At 50.7% G+C, this 20,515-nt stretch overlaps 1 protein-coding gene across 12 annotated transcripts in view; it reads left to right on the top strand.

Moving 5' to 3' along the window:
• Positions 1 to 12,808, top strand: part of IL4R (interleukin 4 receptor) — a 39,960-nt gene extending 27,152 nt beyond the window's left edge. For all 12 annotated transcript variants that reach the window (XM_060078145.1, XM_060078141.1, XM_060078144.1 and 9 more), the window contains 5 exons: positions 1,280 to 1,436; positions 4,844 to 4,943; positions 6,766 to 6,844; positions 8,263 to 8,312; positions 9,827 to 12,808. In XM_060078145.1, coding sequence (XP_059934128.1) covers positions 1,280 to 1,436; positions 4,844 to 4,943; positions 6,766 to 6,844; positions 8,263 to 8,312; positions 9,827 to 11,390 — 1,950 coding nt within the window. In that variant the 3' untranslated portion in view covers positions 11,391 to 12,808. The remainder of the gene's footprint in view (positions 1 to 1,279; positions 1,437 to 4,843; positions 4,944 to 6,765; positions 6,845 to 8,262; positions 8,313 to 9,826) is intronic.
• Positions 12,809 to 20,515: the final 7,707 nt, after the last annotated feature.

The raw sequence follows: 20,515 nt of genomic DNA, 5'->3' as shown, positions 1-20,515 counted from the left end.
GCCTATACGAGCAAATGTGTGTGTGTTCCTTCATCACCATGAATTTTCTATTATTACATGATAATATTACTGCAAACAGAACTGCTTTAAACAGCACATATTTATTGCCCCAGAGTTTCTGGGGGTCTGGAGTCTGGGCACGGCTTAGCTGGGTCCTCTGCTTAGTGTCTCACAAGGCCACACACACAGGCGTTGGCCAGGGGATTGCTTCCAAGCTCCTGTGATGTTGGCAGCATCCAGTTTCTTGTGGGCTTTGAACTGAGAGTGTCGGGTTCTTGCTGACCTTTGTTGGGAGGCCGCCCTCAGTTCCTTCCCTTGTGGCCTTTTCAAAGCCAGCAAGGGAGAGAGTCTCCTAGCAAGTTGGAGTTACAGTCTTGCATAATGGAATCACATCCATGTAGTCCCTATGTATCCATCACCTTCACCATATTCTGTTGGTTAGGAACAAGTCTTAGGTCCCCCCACCCCTTTAGGCAAGGAGAGGGGATTACACAAGGGCATGATACAAGGTGGGGTCACGGGGCCATATGAGTCTGTCTGCCACCATCACTATGCCTTCTCCCTTTATGTTTTTAACATGAAAGGCAACAGACAACACATACTAATCTTCATGTTACCTTTTTCACTTAACAACGGATCTTGGACCTTCCTTCCCAGTTGGGGCTAGGTTGGGCGGGACTGAGATGATGGGCCATTGGGTTTGGGCTTGACTGTGGAGCCTCTAGAGAGCCCTTGAAGGAGAGAGAGGGATGCGGTGACCCTGTCTGTGCCTCAGAAAGGTCACTCTCATGCTCCCCGCATGCCTGGCCCTGTCCGAAGTGCTTACCTGTGTTAACCCACTTAATCCTCACAGCAACCCTGGGAGGTAGACACTTTTATTATCGCCATGTTGCAGAAGAAGACATCAAGGTCCAGAGAAATTATGTCACTTATCTAAGGTCACACAGCCAGAAAGTGGCAGTAGGAACTCTTACCTTCATTTTACAGATGAGGAAACTAAAACTCAGAAAGGTTCATCGACTTGCCCCAGTAACGTCAAAATGGCTAATCAGGGTGGGAGTGAGGGTCAGGATAAGGGCTCATTCCCTGACCCATCTTGCTCGATTCTGGTCACAGTTGTGGAAGTGACAAACAAGGGCCTGAAATTGGAGGAATAACCAAATACCCAGGCTGGTAGCTCTTAAACATTGTGGGGTCAGCTAAGGACAGCAGCCCGGGTGGGAGCTGGTACTCCCCTCCCCCAGAGTTGGTGCACTAATGGCTCTCTTTCCTCCACCAGTTCAAAATTTATAACGTGACCTACATGGGGCCCACCCTCCGCTTTGCAGCCAGCACCCTAAAGTCTGGAGCTTCCTACAGTGCACAGGTGAAGGCATGGGCTCAGAGCTACAACAGCACCTGGAGTGAGTGGAGCCCTAGCGTCAAGTGGCTTAACTGTGAGTATCCTGCTGGGAGTCCTGAGCAGTCGGCCGTGCCATGTGGCTTGCAGGATCTCAGTTCCCTGAACAGGGAACCAGGGATTGAACCTGGGCCACGGCAATGAAAGCCCGGAATCCTAACCACTAGGCCACCAGGGAATTCCCAGCAGTTAACGTCTCTGTTTTCCACTTTCATTCTGTGGCCAGAGACTTCCACCAGCCAAACATCTGGTTTCCATATCATAGGATGCTCTAACTGCAGTGACAGAATTACCAACTGATGTGGTGTACTGGTCAGGGTAGGGTAGATTACAGTAACAAACCCACAAGTTCTGCGGCTTAACACTGTAGAAATATATTTCTTGCTCACATAACAATTCAACACGAACTTTGCTGATTGGTGGGTGGTTTTCCTCCCTGTGGCTCCATCATTCTCTAGGACAGAGATTCTCAGCCTTTCTGTATCATGGACCCCTTTGGCAGTCTGGTGAAGCCTGTGGGCCTCATCTCAGGATAATATTTTTATTTTTTTAATTTTTAATTTTATTTTAGAGTATAGTTGATTCACAACGTTGTGTTAGCTTCAGGTGTCCAGCAGAGTGATTTAGTTATACATATTCATATATCTATTCTTTTTCAGATTCTTTTCCTATGTAGGTTATTACAGAGTATTGAGTAGAGTTCCCTGTGCTGTACAGTAGGTCCTTGTTGATTATCTATTTTATATATAGTCGTGTGCATATGCCAGTCCCAACCTCCCAACTCATCCCTCCTCCCCACCTTCCCCCCTTGGCAACCACAAGCCAGAATAATATTTTTAAACATATAAAATAAAATACATAGGCCTTCAAGGGAAACCTAATTTTATTGAAATGCGATTATAAAAAGATTTTAAAATATATTTGTTATCTAGGAATATATGCTTCTTTAATAACACATTAAAAACAGGATCTAGCTGTAGTTCTCATAAATACTGTAATTTCAAAGTAGATGAACATAAATGGTATTTCCTGCTACTGCAGCTGTCAGGTGATTTGAGAATAGCTGTGACTTCTGATGGGGACTAAGTGACTGATGCTGCTATCACTGTGGTTTGCTCCCTTTATTCCTAATGGGAGGAAATGCCACATTTCAGAAGTTAGTGAAAATAAAGATATCATTTCTTTTCCATCCAAGTTCCCAGACCCCTAAATCCTAACGGCAACCATGTTGGAGGTCTGTGGACCCCAAGTTAAAATCCCTGCTCTATGGACCTGCCATCATCTGCATCCAGCCAGCAGAAAGGGAATGAGAGCAGGGAGACCACACCTGCTTCTTAAAAGCCTTAGCCCAGGAGTGACACACATCCCTTCCTCTCAAGCTCTATTGGTGGAGCTGGTCACATGGCCACACATAGCTGTAAGGGATTCCGGGAAATGTAGTCCCTCACCTGGTAGCTGCATCCTCCAAACAACTCTTTGCAACTTTATCACACTTTTGCAAAAGAGTATTGAATTATCTTACATAAAATGAAGTCTTTATTTTATTTTTTTTTGGCCGCGCAGCGTGTGGGATCTTAATTCCCCCACCAGGGATCGAACCCATGCCCCCTGCAGTGGAAGTGCAGAGTCCTAATCACTGGACCGCTGCCAGGGAATTCCCCTAAAATGAAGTCTTGCCAGTGGACCTTCCTGGTTCATACAGCCGCTCAGTTACATCACCCCAGAGTCTTTTCTTTCCCTCTGCCATCCCTAGCATGGTAGCATTTTATCCTTACCCTTGTCACCTCATGGCCCTAAGTTGTCTGCTGCACACACCCTCATGCCCAAGACCCAAAGGAAATGGAAGGCTGCCACAATCAGTGCATCCCATGCATCTTTTTTTTTTTTTTTTTTTTTTTTTGCGGTATGCGGGCCTCTCACTGCTGTGGCCTCCCCCGTCGCGGAGCACAGGCTCCGGACGCGCAGGCTCCGGACGCGCAGGCTCAGCGGCCATGGCTCACGGGCCCAGCCGCTCCGCGGCATATGGGATCCTCCCAGACCGGGGCACGAACCCGTATCCCCTGCATCGGCAGGCGGACTCTCAACCACTTGCGCCACCAGGGAGGCCCCATCCCATGCATCTTTTATCATGAAACAAAAACCTTTCCAGTCCTGGTGGCCTTTCCCTTGCCTTTCATTGTTCAGGACTGTCACGTGGCCTCTCCCAACTGCAAGGGAGGCTGGGAACTCAAATGTCTGGAAAGGGGACTAGTTTTGGCCCATGATTGGCCCAAACCTCAAGGTGGGCACACTGCAGCCTAGCAAAGAAGAAGGGGAGATAGCTGTTGCGTGGTGGAGGCTGCCTCGTGCATCATCCTTACAATGGGGAGAAGGGCTGTTGTGAACATTCAATGAAGGAAGCATTCTTCAAAGTGCTGGGCACAATGGTGATTGGCAGGTACCCCAACCCAACCCACCACACACCCCTCTCAGCATTGCTTATCCTGTTCAATGGATACCTCTTGACCACCTGTCTCCCACTCCGGGCTGTGAGCTCTATGGGTAGTATCTGCTCTGTGTCTATATCTCCGTTGCCCAGCATGGTGCCAGGCACACAGTAAGTGCTTGGGAGAGTTTTGTCAAATTGATTTGATTCTTCCTTTAACCTGGAGAAGGGAAGGGAAATAACTTGTATGGTACAGATACCATGTGCTGGACACTCATTATTTCCACAGATATTCCTTGAGCTCCTACTACGTGCTGGCCCAGTGGTGAACAAAATAGGTGAAAATCCCTGTTCTTGTGGAACTGACATTCTAGAGGGGGAGAGAGAAAATAAACAAGTAAACAAAAATATAAATGAGATCTAGATCCCGAGGACAATAATTCTGGGAGGGAAATAAAGCAGGAGAAAGGGATGGGAGGAGGCAACAGTAGAGAGGGTGTGAGGGAGAACTTTTGGGACCTGACAGTGAGCAGGGAGAGGGGGCCAGCTGTGTGAATGGACGTGTGGGCACTGCTTCAAGTGTATATTAAATCGTACAATCCTCACAACAACCCTATGAGTTAAGTCGTTATTAACCCCATTGCACAGAGAGGAAACCAAGGTACAGAGTGAGTGAGGGGCTTGTCCTGGGTCACCAGCTAGTATATGACAGAGTCAGGCTTTGAACTGGGGCCATCCAGCTCCAGAGTCTCTGCCCTTGACCTCACTGCTTCAAAAAAGAGAAAGCAGCAAGTTCAAGATCCTGAGGTGGCCCCGAGCTTTGGAGGAACAGGGGACAGCAAGGAGGCCGATGTGGCGAGGGCTCAATGTGCAAGAGAGGGGAGTAGGAGGGGATGCAGCAGCCAGCTCACGCAGAGTCTTGGAGGATGCTTTCACAAGGCCTCAGTCTCCTGCTCTGGGAAATGGAGACCAGGCTGGACGCAGCACGATGCAAGCTCACGGCTTCCCTCCACTTCCAGACTACGAGGCGACCTTGGAGCAGCGCCTCCCACTGGGCGTCAGCATCTCCTGCGTCGTCATCCTGGCTGTCTGCCTGTCCTGCTATGTCAGCATCATCAAGTGAGTCCTGAGCTGTGCAGGAGGCCACCAAGCCAGCCCCCTGTGGTGTGGAGTGGGTGGGAATCTCCCTTTTGATCTGTCAGCTTGCAGCCCTTTCATTCAAGGATAGATATTTATTGAGCAGCTACTATGTGTGAGGCACTGAGACCGACAGGGACCCTGTGTCCTCGGGGAGGCACAAGATGCCAGGCCACCAAGTAACCATGGCTGTTTTCCATAGTGATCCTTGCGCTGAAGGAGATAAGCCAGGGCGAGGGGGTGAAATGCTCCAGGGGCTGTTTTGGATGGGGAGGCCAGTGCGGGCCCCTCTGACGAGGTGTTTGAGCTGAGACCTGACTAGGGGAAAGGAGCTGGCCAGGACAGGAGCCGGGGGCAGGGCCTTCCTTTGGCAGAAGTGAGATGGATCACGCCCAGAGTATGGCCCAGACACTTGAAGACACGTGGCAATAGACAGAGGAATTCTAGATGATTGCCCTGCAGAGTCAGACCTGGGTTCAGATCCTGGCCTTGGTGCTTCGTAGCTGTGTGACCAAGTTTCTGAACCTCTGTTCAGCCTTGGGTCCCTATTTCATCAGTCCCAAGAGTCCTAAGGGACTCCCCGATCACTGGGTGTAGGGGGGCAGAAGGAGCCTTGTGTCCAGTGAGCTTGAGCCCTTGGAATCATGGAGTCTCAGAGTCTCAGTCCTCCCACCTCTGAAATGGGACGAGCGGGCCCCAGTTGACCACTTAAGGATGGCGATGGTTGAGGATCGATGTGAGCAAGTGTCTGCACTCTGCCGGGTACACAGTAGGTGTGCAGGGAATGCAAGTTCCCCTCTCCATGTCTGTTGCTGATGCCCCTGAGCCCCCCTGGGCTGATCTTTCCCCTTCTCTGAGCCTCAGTTTCCCCATCGTCTGTCTTCCCTACCCCTACTCACTGTGTTCCAGTGCTCCAACCTCCTTGCTGTTCTTTGAACGCCCCAAGCAAGATCTTCCCTTGGAGCCTTTGCACTCACTGTGCTCTCTGCCTGGAAAGCCCTTTTTCCAGGCATCGCCGAGACTGACTCCTCCTCCACCTACAGTTGCCTCTCAGAAGTCACCTCCTCAGTGAGGCCTTCCTGGATCACACTATTCCTCTCTAGTCCCTATCTTCTTTATTTTTATTCCTGGCACTCATCGCCAGGAATGAATGATGTCACATAATCATTTCTGCAGGGTTTTTGCCTGTCTTGTTCACTGTGTGTCTCTGAGGCCTGGCACAGTGAGTGGTACATAGTAGGTACTCAATAAATGTGTGTTAACTGGCTGAGTGGAGTGGGTGGAGGCTAATCCAGGGGGTGTCTGAGGACCTTCCCTCCCAGCACTGACGCTCCGTGACTCTAGGCTGACCCAGGAAGGGAGAAGGAATCCCTCAGCCTCTCAGGCCATCCCAGGCCTCTCCCCAGCACCTTATCCTCAGCTGCTCCAGAATAAAGGTTGTTGAAGGGGAAACCCAGAATTCTCTCTCTGCAGCTTGAGTGTCTCCTGATTCCCTGGAACTTATGCCCTCTGGAGCAGAGGCGGCCACATTAGGAACTCCACTCTGGGTAGCAGGATGCTGGAGCCCAAACCCTGCTCTTCTGCCCACCAGCTGTCACTTCACCTCCCTGGGCCTCAGTCTCCTCGTCGGTAGAGCGGGGTTAGCAGTAGAACCTGTTTCACGGAGTGAGGGTGAGACAGCCAAAAAACCTATTGACATGATCTCTGACCCCTGATGAGTCTTGATGACTATGATAATTTTTATGGGAGGAACGTCAACCTGTTAGTGATACAGGGACCAACATCTTGTCCTTTTCTTTTTCAGGATTAAGAAAGAATGGTGGGACCAAATCCCCAACCCAGCCCACAGCCCCCTTGTGGCTGTTGTCATCCAGGATTCTCAGGTAGAAGAGGGGGTTGGTGAGGATGCTGTGCACTGCATGTATCAGGAAATACAACTCAAGATGTCTGGGATGTTCAGGATATTTCTTGGCTTTTGGGGTTGCACATGGGAAGTCAGGAAGGTTTCAGGGTAGGTTGAGTCAGCAGCTAGAGGCTTTCACTCCCTTCCCTTTGGCTTCCATGACTGTTCTTTCAGCCTGGGTGGGGGACAGGGGTTCCTCTGGGGTTGGTCTTTTCCCTCCCTTGGGAGGAGATGATCCCTGAGGTCATCGGCATGTCATCTCTTGGCAAGGTACCTGTACCAGAGCAGGAGGCCAAAAGGAGAGGGAGAAGGGGACAGGCTTTCTGAATATTCCTCTTAGGAGTAGGAAACTGCCCCCCAAAACACTAGCAAATCTCTCCATTCTCATTGGCTTGAATCACATCACAGCCTCTTTCCTAAACCACTCACTTGTAAGGAGTGGGAATACTTGAGACCAACCAGGTGGCCACCCCTGAGCTACGGGTGGGGTCAGCTTCCCCAATGCGATGGCCAGGTGGGGTTTGCCTTAGTGCCATCAGGGTTCTCTAGGACAGGGGGAGGGGAGGATACAGGTCCCGTCTAGAACAGAAGGTCTGAGTGTCCTCAATTCTCCAGGGACCCTGTAGCAGGCTCTGGAGTCCAGTGGTACTGGCTTTGAACCCTGGCTCTGCCACTTACCTGCAGGTTAGACTTAACAAGTTGCTTAACTTCTCTGAGCCTCAGTTTCCTTGTGTGGGTTATAGCAGTGGTTATAACAGGGCTGGTGTTGGAATTCACTGAGACAATCCACATGAAGTGTATATTACAGTGTCTTGCACATAGTGTCATTTATGTATCAGTTAGATTTTGCTGTGTAACAAATCATCCCAAAATTTAGAAAGTTAAAACAATAGCCACTTATGTAGCTCTTGCTTCTGCAAGTCTGTAGTTGGGCTCTGCTCAGCAGTGGGAGTGGAAGGATCCTGAGTTTGACTGGGCCTGTACCAGTGGCCTCACTCGCAGGTCTGGCAGGTGGCTGACACATCTGGGGCCATGGAGGTTACTAAGCCATGTATGTGTCTGTCATCCTTCAGCAGGCTGACCCAGTTGGCACAGTATCACTTCCACCACATTCTATTGGTCAAAGCAAGTCACACAGCCATGCCAGATTCAGGGATGGGAGGAGCTTCAGAGACTGTGGCCATTTTTGCCATCAGCCACAGCAACTTAATAGTGCAGCCTCCTTAATTCTCAGAAAACTGAGGCTCAGAGAGGGGAAGTGACCCGATCAGACCTCAGACCTGTGTGATGTCAAGACTCAATGTCTTCTCACGGCAAACACGTGCTGAGCACTGCTGGATGCTAGGCTGGGCCAACAGGCCTCTCCGCTCTGTGTCACTGGCTGTTTCTATGTTTTAGGTGTCACTGTGGGGGAAGCGGTCCCAAGGCCAGGAACCAGCCAAGTGCCCGTATGTATATGAACTTGGGTCCCATCGCCTATGTGGATTTGGAAGGGGATGGAATTGGGGTGGTGGGCCCCATCTTGAGAGTCTGCCTTATCTTCCTTGTTGTTCAGCACTTGTCCTGTGACACTTGACTTCAAGGGGTGGCAGGGGGAGGGGGTGGTCTGGGAAGGTCAGCTGCTGGCTGAGCCCCATGAGTTTCACTGGGGGTCAGGTACATACTGAACCCCCTTGGGATGCCCAGTCTGTCCTGAGCAAGCCTGATGGGGGTAACAGGCAGGGCAGCTGTACCACTTGTTAAAATGTTTACATAATGGCATACTGGTGGGCAGATACCACTATCCTGGACCCTTGAATATGCCATCTTCCTGGCCTCCTTAGCCCCTCTCTCAGGGCCCCCTGAACCTACCTGCAATCCAGTAACTGAAGGGTTTATACCTAGCAGAGCAGGGGACTCCAGGATGCTGCCCCAGCCCTAGGACTCCCCAGCCATTCTAATTGGCCCTTACTTATGCTATGGTATTGATAGGTTTTTTTTTTTTAATTTATTTTTTAACGTCTTTATTGGAATATAATTGCTTTACAATGTTGTATCAGTTTCTGCTGTATAACAAAGTGAATCAGCTATATGTATACATATATCCCCATATCCCCTCCCTCTTGCACCTCCCTCCCACCCTCCCTATCTCACCCCTGATAGGTATTTTAAATACCATCATCCCTGACAAAGACTTCTCCTTATTCAATAGATTGAGTTTGTATTATATGCCAGGCTCCAGAAACCCCAAAGTAAGACACAGACCCTGCCTTCAAGGAGTTCCCAATCTAGTAGTGAGGGTGGACTGATAGATTATTGATTATAAAGTCTGGAAGTGTGTTTGCAACAGATAGACATTGATACCCACCAGGGTTCTCAGCCTTACCTAGTCAAGAGAAATTAACTAGATGCCAGACAAGAAATTCAGGCAAGGCTTTACTGGGGCCCCTGCTGCAATGGGGCGGGGCGGGGGGTGGTGAGGGGCTGGGGGGTGTTGGAGAACAAGTAGCAGGTTCTCTTGCCTGCTCCCCGAGGGGGGCAGGCAAGCTGGTTCCTGATATGGGGTGAGGGTGGGGGTGTGTCCAGGGATTGGGCCGGAGGGGTGGCTTAGGTGTTTTGCCCACCCCTCTGGTGGTGTGAAGTGCAGGGAGCATGCGCAGTACCCTGGTTTTGCTCCTTACACCCTGTTTTTGCTCCTGGCTCTTCAGTAATGGCAGTTGCGTTTTTTGGTCTTTCTGTATCTTTTGTACATGCCCCAGCTGCGCTTGCAGGCAGTTATTTTTAGTCCCATATAGTTTCTTTGTATTTTGTTGCTGGAGGTGAGGTTTGTCCAGGTGCAAGCATTGTAGCACTACCGCAAAGGGTCCTGGGTCCCAGCCTGTCTCAACATCAGTCCACGGTGATTTTGAGCTGGGCTTTGAAGGATGAATAGGAGTTTTTTCAAGTGGAGAAACTGAACCCTGATCAAACTTTGCTTTTGTAGACACTGGAAGACCTGTCTTGCCAAGCTTCTGCCCTGTTTACTGGAACATGGCATGGAAAGGGATGAAGATTCCTCCAAGGCTGCTAGAAATGAGCCTCTCCAGTGTCCTGGAAAAGTAGCATGGCACCCCATGGAGGTCAACAAGACAATCCTCTGGCCAGAGAGCATCAGCTTGGTTCGGTGTGTGGGGCTGTTTGAGGCCCAAGTGGAGAATGAAGAAGAGGAAGTGGAAGAAGATAAAGGGAGCTTCTGGCCATCACCTGACAGCAGCGGGGGCAGCTTCCAGGAGGGCAGGGAGGGCATCGCAGCCCGGCTGACAGAGAGTCTGTTGCTGGACCTTCTCAGGGGTGAGGACAGGGGCTTTAGCCCACAGGGCTTGGAGGAGTCCTGCCTTCCTCCACCTTTAGAAAATCCAAGTGCTCAGAAGCCCTGGGCCACGTTCCCAAGTGTGGGGCCCCAGGAGGCATCGTCTGAGGACAAGGAGCCTTTGAACCCAGAGTCAAGTCCTCCAACCCAGAGCCCAGCCAGGCTGGCTTTCCCAGAGATGCCCGGCGTCATCGCAGACAGTCCCACTTACCGCAGCTTCAGCACCTTCCTGAGCCAGTCCTCAGGCCCTGGAGAGCTTGACTCAGACCCACAGCTGGCCGAACACCTTGGGGAAGTGGACCCCGGCATCCCTGCCGCCCCCCAGCAATCTGCATCGCCCGCCGCACTCCAGCCTGAGCCAGAAACATGGGAGCAGATCCTGCGCCAGAGCGTCCTCCAGTGCAGGGTGGCCCCGGGCCCCGCCTCAGCCCCCAGCAGTGGCTACCGGGAGTTTGTGCAGGCGGTGAAGCAGGGCGGTGCCCAGGACAGTGGGCTGGAGGGCTTTGGCCCTTGTGGAGAGGCTGGCTACAAGGCCTTCTCCAGCTTGCTCGCTGGCAGTGCTAGCTGCCCGGAGACATCTGGGGTTGAGCCCGGCAGTGGGGAGGGGGGCTACAAGCCCTTCCAGAGCCTCACTCCTGGCTTCCCTGGAGCCCCTGCCCCAGTCCCCGTCCCCCTGTTCACCTTTGGACTGGACGTGGAGCCCCCTCACAGACCTCAGGACTCACTCCTCCCAGGCAGCACCGCAGAGTGCCCTGGTTTGGAGCCAGTGGTCAAGGGAAAAGACAGCCAGAAGCCCCCGCTGTCCCCAGAGCCAACCACAGACCCCCTCAGGGATGACCTGGGCAATGGCATTGTCTACTCAGCCCTCACCTGCCACCTGTGTGGCCACCTGAAGCAATGCCACGGCCAGGAGGAACGTGACAAGGCCCACATTGAGGCCAGCCCCTGCTGTGGCTGCTGCCGTGGGGACGGGTCCTCACCCCCGGTGAGCCCCCTGAGGGCCCTGGACACCCAGCCCGGTGGGGTTCCATTGGAGGCCAGCCTCTCTCCAGCCTCCCTAGCACCCTTGGGTGTCTCAGAAGAGGGTAAGTGCCCCCTGTTCTTCCAAACTGCCCCCAACAATGCTCAGAGCTCAAGCCAGACCTGCACGGTGGTGGCCATGCTCTCCCCAGGGCCCACGTGCATGGACGCTTCCTAGGTGCGTGCCTGCTTCTTGCTGAAGTCTACAGATGAGGACTGGGCCTTACCCGTGACTGTGAAATGCCTCCCTCCAGAAGGCAGGCTGGCAGTGTTCCGAAAGACTCAGAGAACCCTGGTATGAAGTTGTGAAGTCATCCAACCCTGGGGCTATGGAGACTGGACGCCCCTGGCTCCCAACATTGGCCCGGGCTCGCCACGTCCCATGGGAGTGGAGGGTGCCAGGCAGCTGTACCCACAGCAGGCACCTGCAGGGATCAGGAGGTTCCCGGGCACCTTGGCTTGTGAATGAGCTGTTGGTCATTTCATGGGTCCACAGCTGCCCCAGTGGACTATCCCTGTCAAGCTCAAGGTGTGTTTTGTCCACCGAGTTGCTCTGTTACCCATGTCTTGCCCAGGCCTGGGGTTAGCTGCCACCATCTCACTGGATTGGATGCTGAGCGTAGAAGCTACCCAAGCCAATGGGAGAATGATTTGGGAGGCCTTAGGAAACTGAGGTCCAGAAAGGGTGGTCATTTGCCCAGAGACGCCTGTTCATTTAACAGAGGTTGACACTGGCAGCAGAGTCTGAGCTGCGGAGGGGCGCTTAGTCAAGTGGAATTAACAAGGACACGAAAAATTGTGATTACCGAGCAGTGACAGCTTGCTGCCAGCTTCCCACACAGCTGTAAGGGTGGGGTCCCTGTTAAGCACTGGATCCCCAGAACAAGCATGCCTGGTGACCTTGGGGCCGGTGTGTGCCCCCATGCATGCCGTTGCTGGCATCGGTGGTTCAGAGGGAGTGGCTGAGGTCTCCTGATCCAGCGAGCTGGGCGTCCGAGATGCCGACACCAGGCATATCGCCTGCACCTCGGCCCCCGACCTCAGCTTGAGTAATGCTTGTTTGTGTGCATCTCAAAAATTGTTTCATCACCTGGTGTTTGTGTTTGCTGAGGAGGGTAGCATGGGAGGGGATGGAGTTTTGTGTAAATAAAGGTTCTTTACCTCCTTCCCCACCCTCCCCACCCCATTTATTAAACAAACATACTGCCAGGCACCGCTGTGAGTGCTTTATCTCTATTAACTCATAGAATCCTCCCATCCAAAGGTACTGAGACCAACCCAAGAGGTTAAGTAACTTCCTGTCTGCTTGGGTTTCCCCGAGACCAGGATTCAATTGCAGTTGGTTGAAATAGGTGGCGATCCCAGGAAGCCCTGCTTGGAGAGTGGGGAAAGGAGGCAGGGAAGGGCAAGAGGCAATAAAAGGTGTTATCACACAGAGTGCCAGCACGGGCAACAGATGCTTCACCCCGCCGGGGAGCTTGGGCAAGCCAGGCACAGTGCATGCCTAGAGGTGGGGAGCTGGCTGTTTGTCCACCAACTGCCACCTGTCATTGGTGGAGGGCTGCTGCCAGGGGCAACTCTCCAGCACTTCCAGCTGCTCCAGGAAAAATTCCTCAGATTGAGAGTTGGGGTGGGGGGGGGAGGAGCGGTGTTTGAGCAGCTTTGGGCACGTGGAGATGTGGACAGGGCTGAGATGGCAGCTGCTACTTTGCCAAGGTCACACAGCTAGTGGCAGACCCATAGCTGAGCCATTGCTCAGGCTCTTTGTAGGTGATCCGTGCTTGACATCTGGGCGGTCGGTGTATGGAGTGGGCCTCAGACAGGCAGGCAGGGGATCTTAAGCTCCTTTGTCTGCGATCACTCTGTGTCTGAGTAGCCGCCCTGACTGCCACACTTGCAAAATGAAGGGCTCGGCTGTTTGAGGTTCCTTCCTGCTCTGGCATTCTACGTAATACATTACAGAGGTGATGGGGAGCTCACTACCTCACATGCAGCCTAATGTTTGTGAGAACTGCCTCCTTTGTGCTGAGCCCAAATCTATCCCTTTAGCTGCCTGAGTCACCACCCCACACCCATGGTTTGCAGATCAGGGAAACTGCTCTAGAGAGGAAAAGGGACTTGCCAACGTCACACAGTGAGTGGCAGAACCTGAACTAGCCCTCTGGACCTTTTCAAGAGTTCTTTGTAATAAAATATAATAATTTAAAATAAAAATACTAGTTAGGACCAAGCAATTTGCTTGGTGTCGTACACTGACTGTGTCACAGGTCTAGCGAGCAGGTTATTATCCCAATTCTACAGATAAGGGAGCAGGCCCAGAGAGGTTGAGGTTTAGCTTAGGGCCACACAACTGGGAAGTCCGGGAGCCAGGATTTGAATCCAGGTCTGATTGCAGAGTTCCCAGCCACCATGGTGTGCCATCTCATGTACAGCATGGCACCGACTCGATTGTCAGCTCTGATTAGCCTGCGGGTCATCTCAGAAAATCAAATTTTAAAACTAAGCAGCCAGGGAATTCCCTGGTGTCCAGTGGATAGGACTCAGTGCTTTCACTGCCGTGGCCCATGTTCAATACCTGGTCGGGGAACTAAGATCCCGCAAGCCTCACGGGGTGGCCAAAAATAAAATAAAAACTAAAAAAACTAAGCAGCCAACAGAGAAAATATATTTGGGTGAGTGTTGGAGAGCTGGTTGGATTGCAAGTCCAACAGAATTGACACTGACTTATTCTATCCCCAGGATCTTAGGAGGAAGACACCCAACTTGTCAGCTGAGGCTCATATTACAGAATCCGCTGGGCTTTGAGAAACTAGAATGGAGAACTAGGCAGAGACACCTCCCATCTCTTACCCGGATTTCAACCCACCCCCCCAGGTTCAGGGAAGCTGGAGAGAGGTAACCGTTCTGGCTTCCCCAACCCCCTTCTCCATCTTAACACAGGGAAGGAGGAAGCAGAGAGAGCGGGAAAGCCACACATCCCACCGATGTTTACTGAGAACTTACTATGGGCCAGCCACTGTGCTGGATGTGAGGAAACTGTGAGTGACACAAAGTCCCTTCCCTCTTGGATCTTACAGTTCAGTGGGGGAGCAGAAATGTAAAAGACAAAAGGAAAAAATAGGAGCCTGAGATGGGGGGGCGGTTAGTGGAGAGGTCTTTAAGGAGATGACATTTGAGCTGAGCCTTCAGTGACTAGAAGAACCAGGATGGACTGGAGGAAGAGCATTCCAGGCAGAGGATAGAGCAAGTGCAAAGGCCCTGAGGCAAAAGGAGTTTGGCGTGTTCCCAGTAAGAAAGATCAGCTACAGCGCAGTGAACCAGGGACAGTGGTGAGAGATAAGGTCAGGCAGGATGGGGAACTGGAGTGAGGAATGTATATTTTGGCTTAAATGCACATTAGCCCCACCCACTGAGAAACATGGTCCAATAGACACCCATCTCTCTTCAATCTCTCCAGTCCCAAACGTAATCCATCTATAAGCAGGAGCCCAGGAGAAGAAGTGGAGGCACTGGAGGTGTTCCTCCAATAGGACTCCCTCTCACCTCACAGAAGTGGAGGACTAAGGTTCCTTCTGACAACAGTGACGGGGTGGTTAAAATCCTCCTTGCTGCTCTTCTCACTCAGGAGTGAAGTGAATTCCATCAGAAATGTGTTGATTAGCACAGGGGAGTGGCTGGCCGCCAGGGTCTTCCTTGGGAATTTCCTTGATAAAAGACTTTTAAAAATCCCCTTAAAATCTGATCTTGACCTCCCAGGCACTAGTCTCCAAATTAGGCAGGGAACCCAAGGGTCTTCAGGGTGTGAAGTCCCAGCCTCCCTCTCTGCTCTCTCTGTCTCCTTTGTCCTGCCTGTGCCTTCATTTTTTTCATTTGTAAAATAAGAAGGATAATAAAATCTGCACTGGAGCGTTGTCCTGGAGATAGTCTACGTTATCATCATCTTCATCATCTCCTGGGTTTGCTCCAACCTGGCAGGGGCACAGGTAACAAGAGTGAAAAGGTACAACCAGCTTAGAAATCTAGAATTCTCAGCCTCAGCCACTGCTCTGGCCTTCCTCCCGTGGACCAAAACCAACCAAACAAACAAAATGTTGCCTGCCGTTTCAGTCAACAAAGAATGGTGTCTGCATTCTGGTAAACAAAAATATTGCTCACTATCAAGCCTTCAGCCACTGCAGCTGCCCCAGGACAGTGAGCCCCGAAGAGAATTCGGGAGAAAAACAGGATACCCGCCCTAGACAGTTAAGATGTGTATCAAAGGAGTAATTTCAATAAGCCCAGACTCTCGCATCTTCCCAAACACAGAAAAGCACTAAAATCATTAACTTGAGATGTCTGCTTTTTCTTGTGATTAGCAATAATCTTTCAATGTTCTACTACATGTTTTGTTTTGTTTCAGCAAAAACTCCTATATATCCAGGCTGCTCTTTACCTCTTTGGAACAGTTCCTCAGAGCTATCTGAGAGGCTGTATCCCGGGCTATATAGTTCTCAGTAATGTCCCTGAATAAAACACAATTCTCAACTTTCACGGTGTGCATTTTTTTTGTTTTTTCCAGTAGACACTCCGAACCTCCCTGGTAAGCCCCTGATGACTTCCACTGCCATTGGTTGATCCTGACATGGGAGATCCCCAGCTCATGCCCCCCTCAGTCCCCCACGCTCTCTGGCTTCTGCCTACTCCTTCGAGGTCAGGGCTTCCCCAGACTAAGCCTGGAGAGTCACCCCTTCATTCAAATATAATTACTCCCTGACAGCAATTGTTAAAACGAAAATAAATTTCTCAGATTATGAAAGTGGATCAAAGTTTTATTTTAGATTTTTAGGGAGGGAATCGGAAAAAAAGAGAACATTGGTTCAAGGAACAGTCTTAGTGTTACCAAACGCAAGTTCATGTGCCGGACACAGAGTGAGACCAACAAACCAAAATGTCGGAGTTTGGAGCAGAGAAAGGTTTATTGCAGGGCCATGCAAGAAGAGTGGATGGCTTGTACTCAACCCCAAACTCCCCAAAGGGCTTCAGCAAAGCATTTTTAAAGGCCAGGTGAGGGGGGGTGGTCACAGGGTGTGTGATCAGCTCGTGCACAGTTTTCTGATTGGCTGCTGGTGAGGTATCAATTCTTAGGTGCCAGTAGGTCTGGGGCTCACCAGTATCAAGCAGTTAATTTCTTCCATTTAGTGGTGGTTTTAGCATCTGTAAAAACAACTGAGGACATGTGCATCAGATGCTATTATCTAGATATCAGTACTTCAGAGAGGAGCTACAGCAGAGGATATGGGGGAGGGGTCTGTCCCCAGAAGGCCCCAGAAGGTCCTGCTCTGTTACATTAGGAAGGGATTTATAGCAAGACAAATGAGTGTCCAGAATAACGCTATCCAACAGAAATTTTTGCTGTGTTGGAGAGCTTTCACGTTGTCCAATACAGTGGCACTAGCCATTTGTGGCTATTACACACTTGAAATATGGTTAGTGTGACTGAGGAACTGATTTTTTAATTTTATTGAATTAACATTTAAATTTAAACAGCCCCCCCCAAAATATTTTAAATAGCCCCAGGTGGCTAGTGGTTACATTATTGGACAGGAGGACAGGGCTAGATCATTATAGTCCAAGGTACAACTTTAGCAATTGCCACAGCGTGGAGGAGAGAGGATAGGGTCCGAAGAGATGCAAGGAGAGAGGAGGGACAGATTGCATCAAACGTTTGCCCCAGAGCTACTGGGGGGCGGGGTCTAATGGATCGGGTGGGACCAGTGGGCGACCGCCCCACCGAGTAGGAAGTAGGCGGCAGGTGTGGGCGGAGCGAGATGCTGGCCGCGTGAGTTTCCCAGCGCCCCTCGCCGTTCTGGACCAGAGGTATGGAGAGCAGGGGTGGTGCCCCAGGGTAGCAGCACCAAAGGGGGCTGGGCGCGGCCGGAGACTGGAAGGTCTCAGCAGAACCCAGGAGACCTCCAGAAGCATGGAATTCGGGGTCCCCCCGCCCCAGCCCCGCACACCCCCCGCCTCGATTTTACAAAGATTTTTCCAGGAGGTGGGGGTGGCAGGATGGGGGGGGGTCGTTTCCGCTTTAGTTTTTTTTTTTTAAACAAAACCCCTACTTACCGCTTTTTTCTGATTACTAAATCGGCACGTGCCAGCCTTCTCCTATTCAGGGAAAACCTAAACGTATAAATAGGAAAGTGAAAACCACCGGAAATCCTGTCCCCCGCCCCAGCACCTGGCATCTCGTGGGCGGTCCCAAGATGTATATGTTTGTTTTTGAAGGTGTATCTCCGTTAACATCCTGTTGAATAACCTGTCTGACATTATTTTCCCACGAAAGTTATTGATTAAAAAGACAACAACAACACAAGCAGCAAGAAGTTTCTGAGCCCCCGCTGCAAGGGAGGCATGACCTCACCGGCTCCTCACAGCAGCCAGAGACCTCTGTGCGAGACTTTTCCATGATGTACCCTGACTCCTAACCACTCTTGTCTGCCATTTGCCTAGGTTCTTATACCGCTTTTACAGGTGAGAACACTGAGACTCAGAGAAGCAAGGGCTCTGCACTCATCCTGTCTCGGTTGGAACCTGCCTTTGCCAATTCGGAGCCGTGTGACTGTGGGCAAGGTGTTGACCACTCTGGGCCTCAGTTTCCTCCCCATCAAAGATGGATAAGAGAAGTACCCTGCAGCCCACAGTGGTGGGGTAAGGAGAGATGTCTTGATGGGTGAAGGCCAGGCGATGCCCAGCTGCTCTCGATTTTACAAAGATTTTTCCAGGAGGTGGGGGTGGCAGGATGGGGGGGGTGTCTGAGCTTCCTGACAGCAGCAGGACAGTGCCAGTTCTTCCTCAAAATCCCACCCTTTTCCTGCTTTATTAATGAGTTGAGGACGCCTGGCCAGTGGAGATCAGATTGGCTAGAGACCAGCTCATTGGTCCCTGCTGCCCCCTAGTGGCTCACTCTTGCCCAGCACCTGCCTCTGTGCCTATGGAGGTACCATGCCCAGAAAGCCCAGAAAACTAGGCCTGGGATACCTCCACCCTCCCGACCTCTCCTCTCTTTCATCCCTGCCTTTTTCTTCCATCCCCTCCAGCACCTGGCAAAGGGCTTGACATACATTCAGAACTCAGGGTGCTCCAAGGACCAACTGTGTGGCTCAGGGCCAGTCATGGAACCCCTCGGTGCTTCCTTCCTCTTCTGTAAAATGGGAATAATAATAGTACTGGGCTTCCCTCGTGGCGCAGTGGTTAAGAGTCCACCTGCCGATGCAGGGGACACAGGTTCGTGCCCCCGTCCGGGAGGATCCCTCATGTCGCAGAGCGCCTGGGCCCATGAGCCATGGCTGCGGAGCCTGCACGTCCGGAGCCTATGCACCACAACGGGAGAGGCCACAGCAGTGAGAGGCCCGCGTACCGCAAAAAAAAAAAAAAAAAAAAAAAAAATAGTACTGACCTCATGGAGCTGTTGTTAGAATTAAATATGTTAATACACATAAGGCTCAGAATGGTGCCAGCACATAGTTAAAGCTGTCCGAGTGTTTCCTAGCGTTATTGTTATTATACTGAATGGGTCTGTGGGTGTCATAAAACATAATTAAAGGAGAGAATAATATTCCAAATTAATGTTACTTTACTTTTAAAAGGACAAACTGGACCAATAGAAATCAGACACAGAAATGGCCTGATGGCATCACCCCACCAACTGTGTTTGTATGTGTCCACATCACTTCTAGACATCGTCCATGTGCAGAGTCAGTGTTTGTATATTTGCAGAGGTTTCTATCATGCATTTCTCATCATATATTCATATATATTATATAAGACAGGTCTTCCCAGAGAAGGAGAACAAAACAAGAGAGACCAAGATGCAGAGAGAGAGAAACACTAAACAAACTTCTGATCCCAGCTCCAGTTTGATACTTGACTCCAACTACAGAATGACCTCTGACCCAGCTGTGGACTGATTCCTGACCCATGCTGTGGACCTATTCATGATCTTAGCTGCACACTGACCCCAGCCACCTGCTGACCCCTAGCCCTGGCAACAGAATAATCTTTGACCCCAACCATAGACTGATCTCTGACTCTGGCTACTTGGACCCCTCACTCTTATACACTGACACCCCACCCCATCTGGGAAATGGCATTTCCTGATTTCCAGCTGGTAAATTCAGCTTGAGTTGGTCAACATATCTGGTCTGTCTGTCCTTCCTCTCTGCCATGGAACCACAGAGAAAGCTCGCAGTTCTCCTTTCTAGTCAGAGAGCAGTGTTAAGGAAGGCTCCTTTGCCACCTTCTGTTCTGCTTTGGATGTGATGTCTGGTGGTTTGGCAGCCATCTTGTGATCATGAGGGGACAAGCTAGGAGAAGAAAGATAGTGCTCTGAATGGGACAGAGTGAGAGAAAAAAAGGGCCTGGGTCCTTCATTATATCATCAAGTGATCAAATCGACCTCTGGATTCTGAAATAAACCATAAACATGCTTTTGTTTAAACCATATAGATTTTCTTGGTTTAAACAAGAAAAGCCATAAAGCAGCTTTAAAGCCATAAAGCAGCCTTAAAGACTGTAGTTGGTAGAATAATGGACCCCTAAAGATGTTCACATCCTAATCTCTGGAAACTGTGGACATATTACATTGCAAGGGAGAATTAAGATTGCAGGTGGAATCTCAATTGCTAATTAACTGACCTTGAGATGGGAGATTATCCTGGATTACGTGGATGGACTGACATAATCACAAGAGTCTTTATAAGTGAAAGAAGGAGGTAGGAGGGTTAGAGTCAGAGAGAGAATTGAAGATGCTACGCTGCTGGCTTTGAAGATGGAAGAAGGGACCAGGAGCCAAAGAATGCAGGCAACCACTAGAAGTTGGAAAAGTCTAGGAACAGACTCTCCTTTTGCATCTCCAAAGGGAATGCAGCCCTGCTGACACCTTGATGTTTAGCTCAGTGAGACCAGTTTCAGACCTCTGACCCTAGGACTATAAGATAATACATTTTTGTATTTCAAGCCACTGGATTTGTAGCATTTATTACAGCAGCAACAGGAAACGAATCCACAGATACTCCTCATTCATCTGGACACATCCCAGCCTTCTTTTCCTCAAGCCCTTCACCCATCACCACCCTCTCCCTCATTTTTGCCACTCAGTCTCCACTTCCGGAGGGTTCTGTCAGATCTCTGCCTGCTCCGTACCTCCATCCCATCCATCATTTCTTGTTAAAGTGAACGTGGGGCAGGGCTGAACTTCATGGACAGGCCAACAGGGCACTAGTGCTGCAGGGCCCTGTGCTTGGAATTTGATGCTCGGGGGTCCCT

This window comes from Mesoplodon densirostris, chromosome 16, assembly GCF_025265405.1.
Source record: "Mesoplodon densirostris isolate mMesDen1 chromosome 16, mMesDen1 primary haplotype, whole genome shotgun sequence".
Classification (NCBI taxonomy): domain Eukaryota; kingdom Metazoa; phylum Chordata; class Mammalia; order Artiodactyla; family Ziphiidae; genus Mesoplodon; species Mesoplodon densirostris.
The sequence above is the reverse complement of the archived record's forward strand: the minus strand, read 5'-3'. Positions and strand labels throughout refer to the sequence as shown.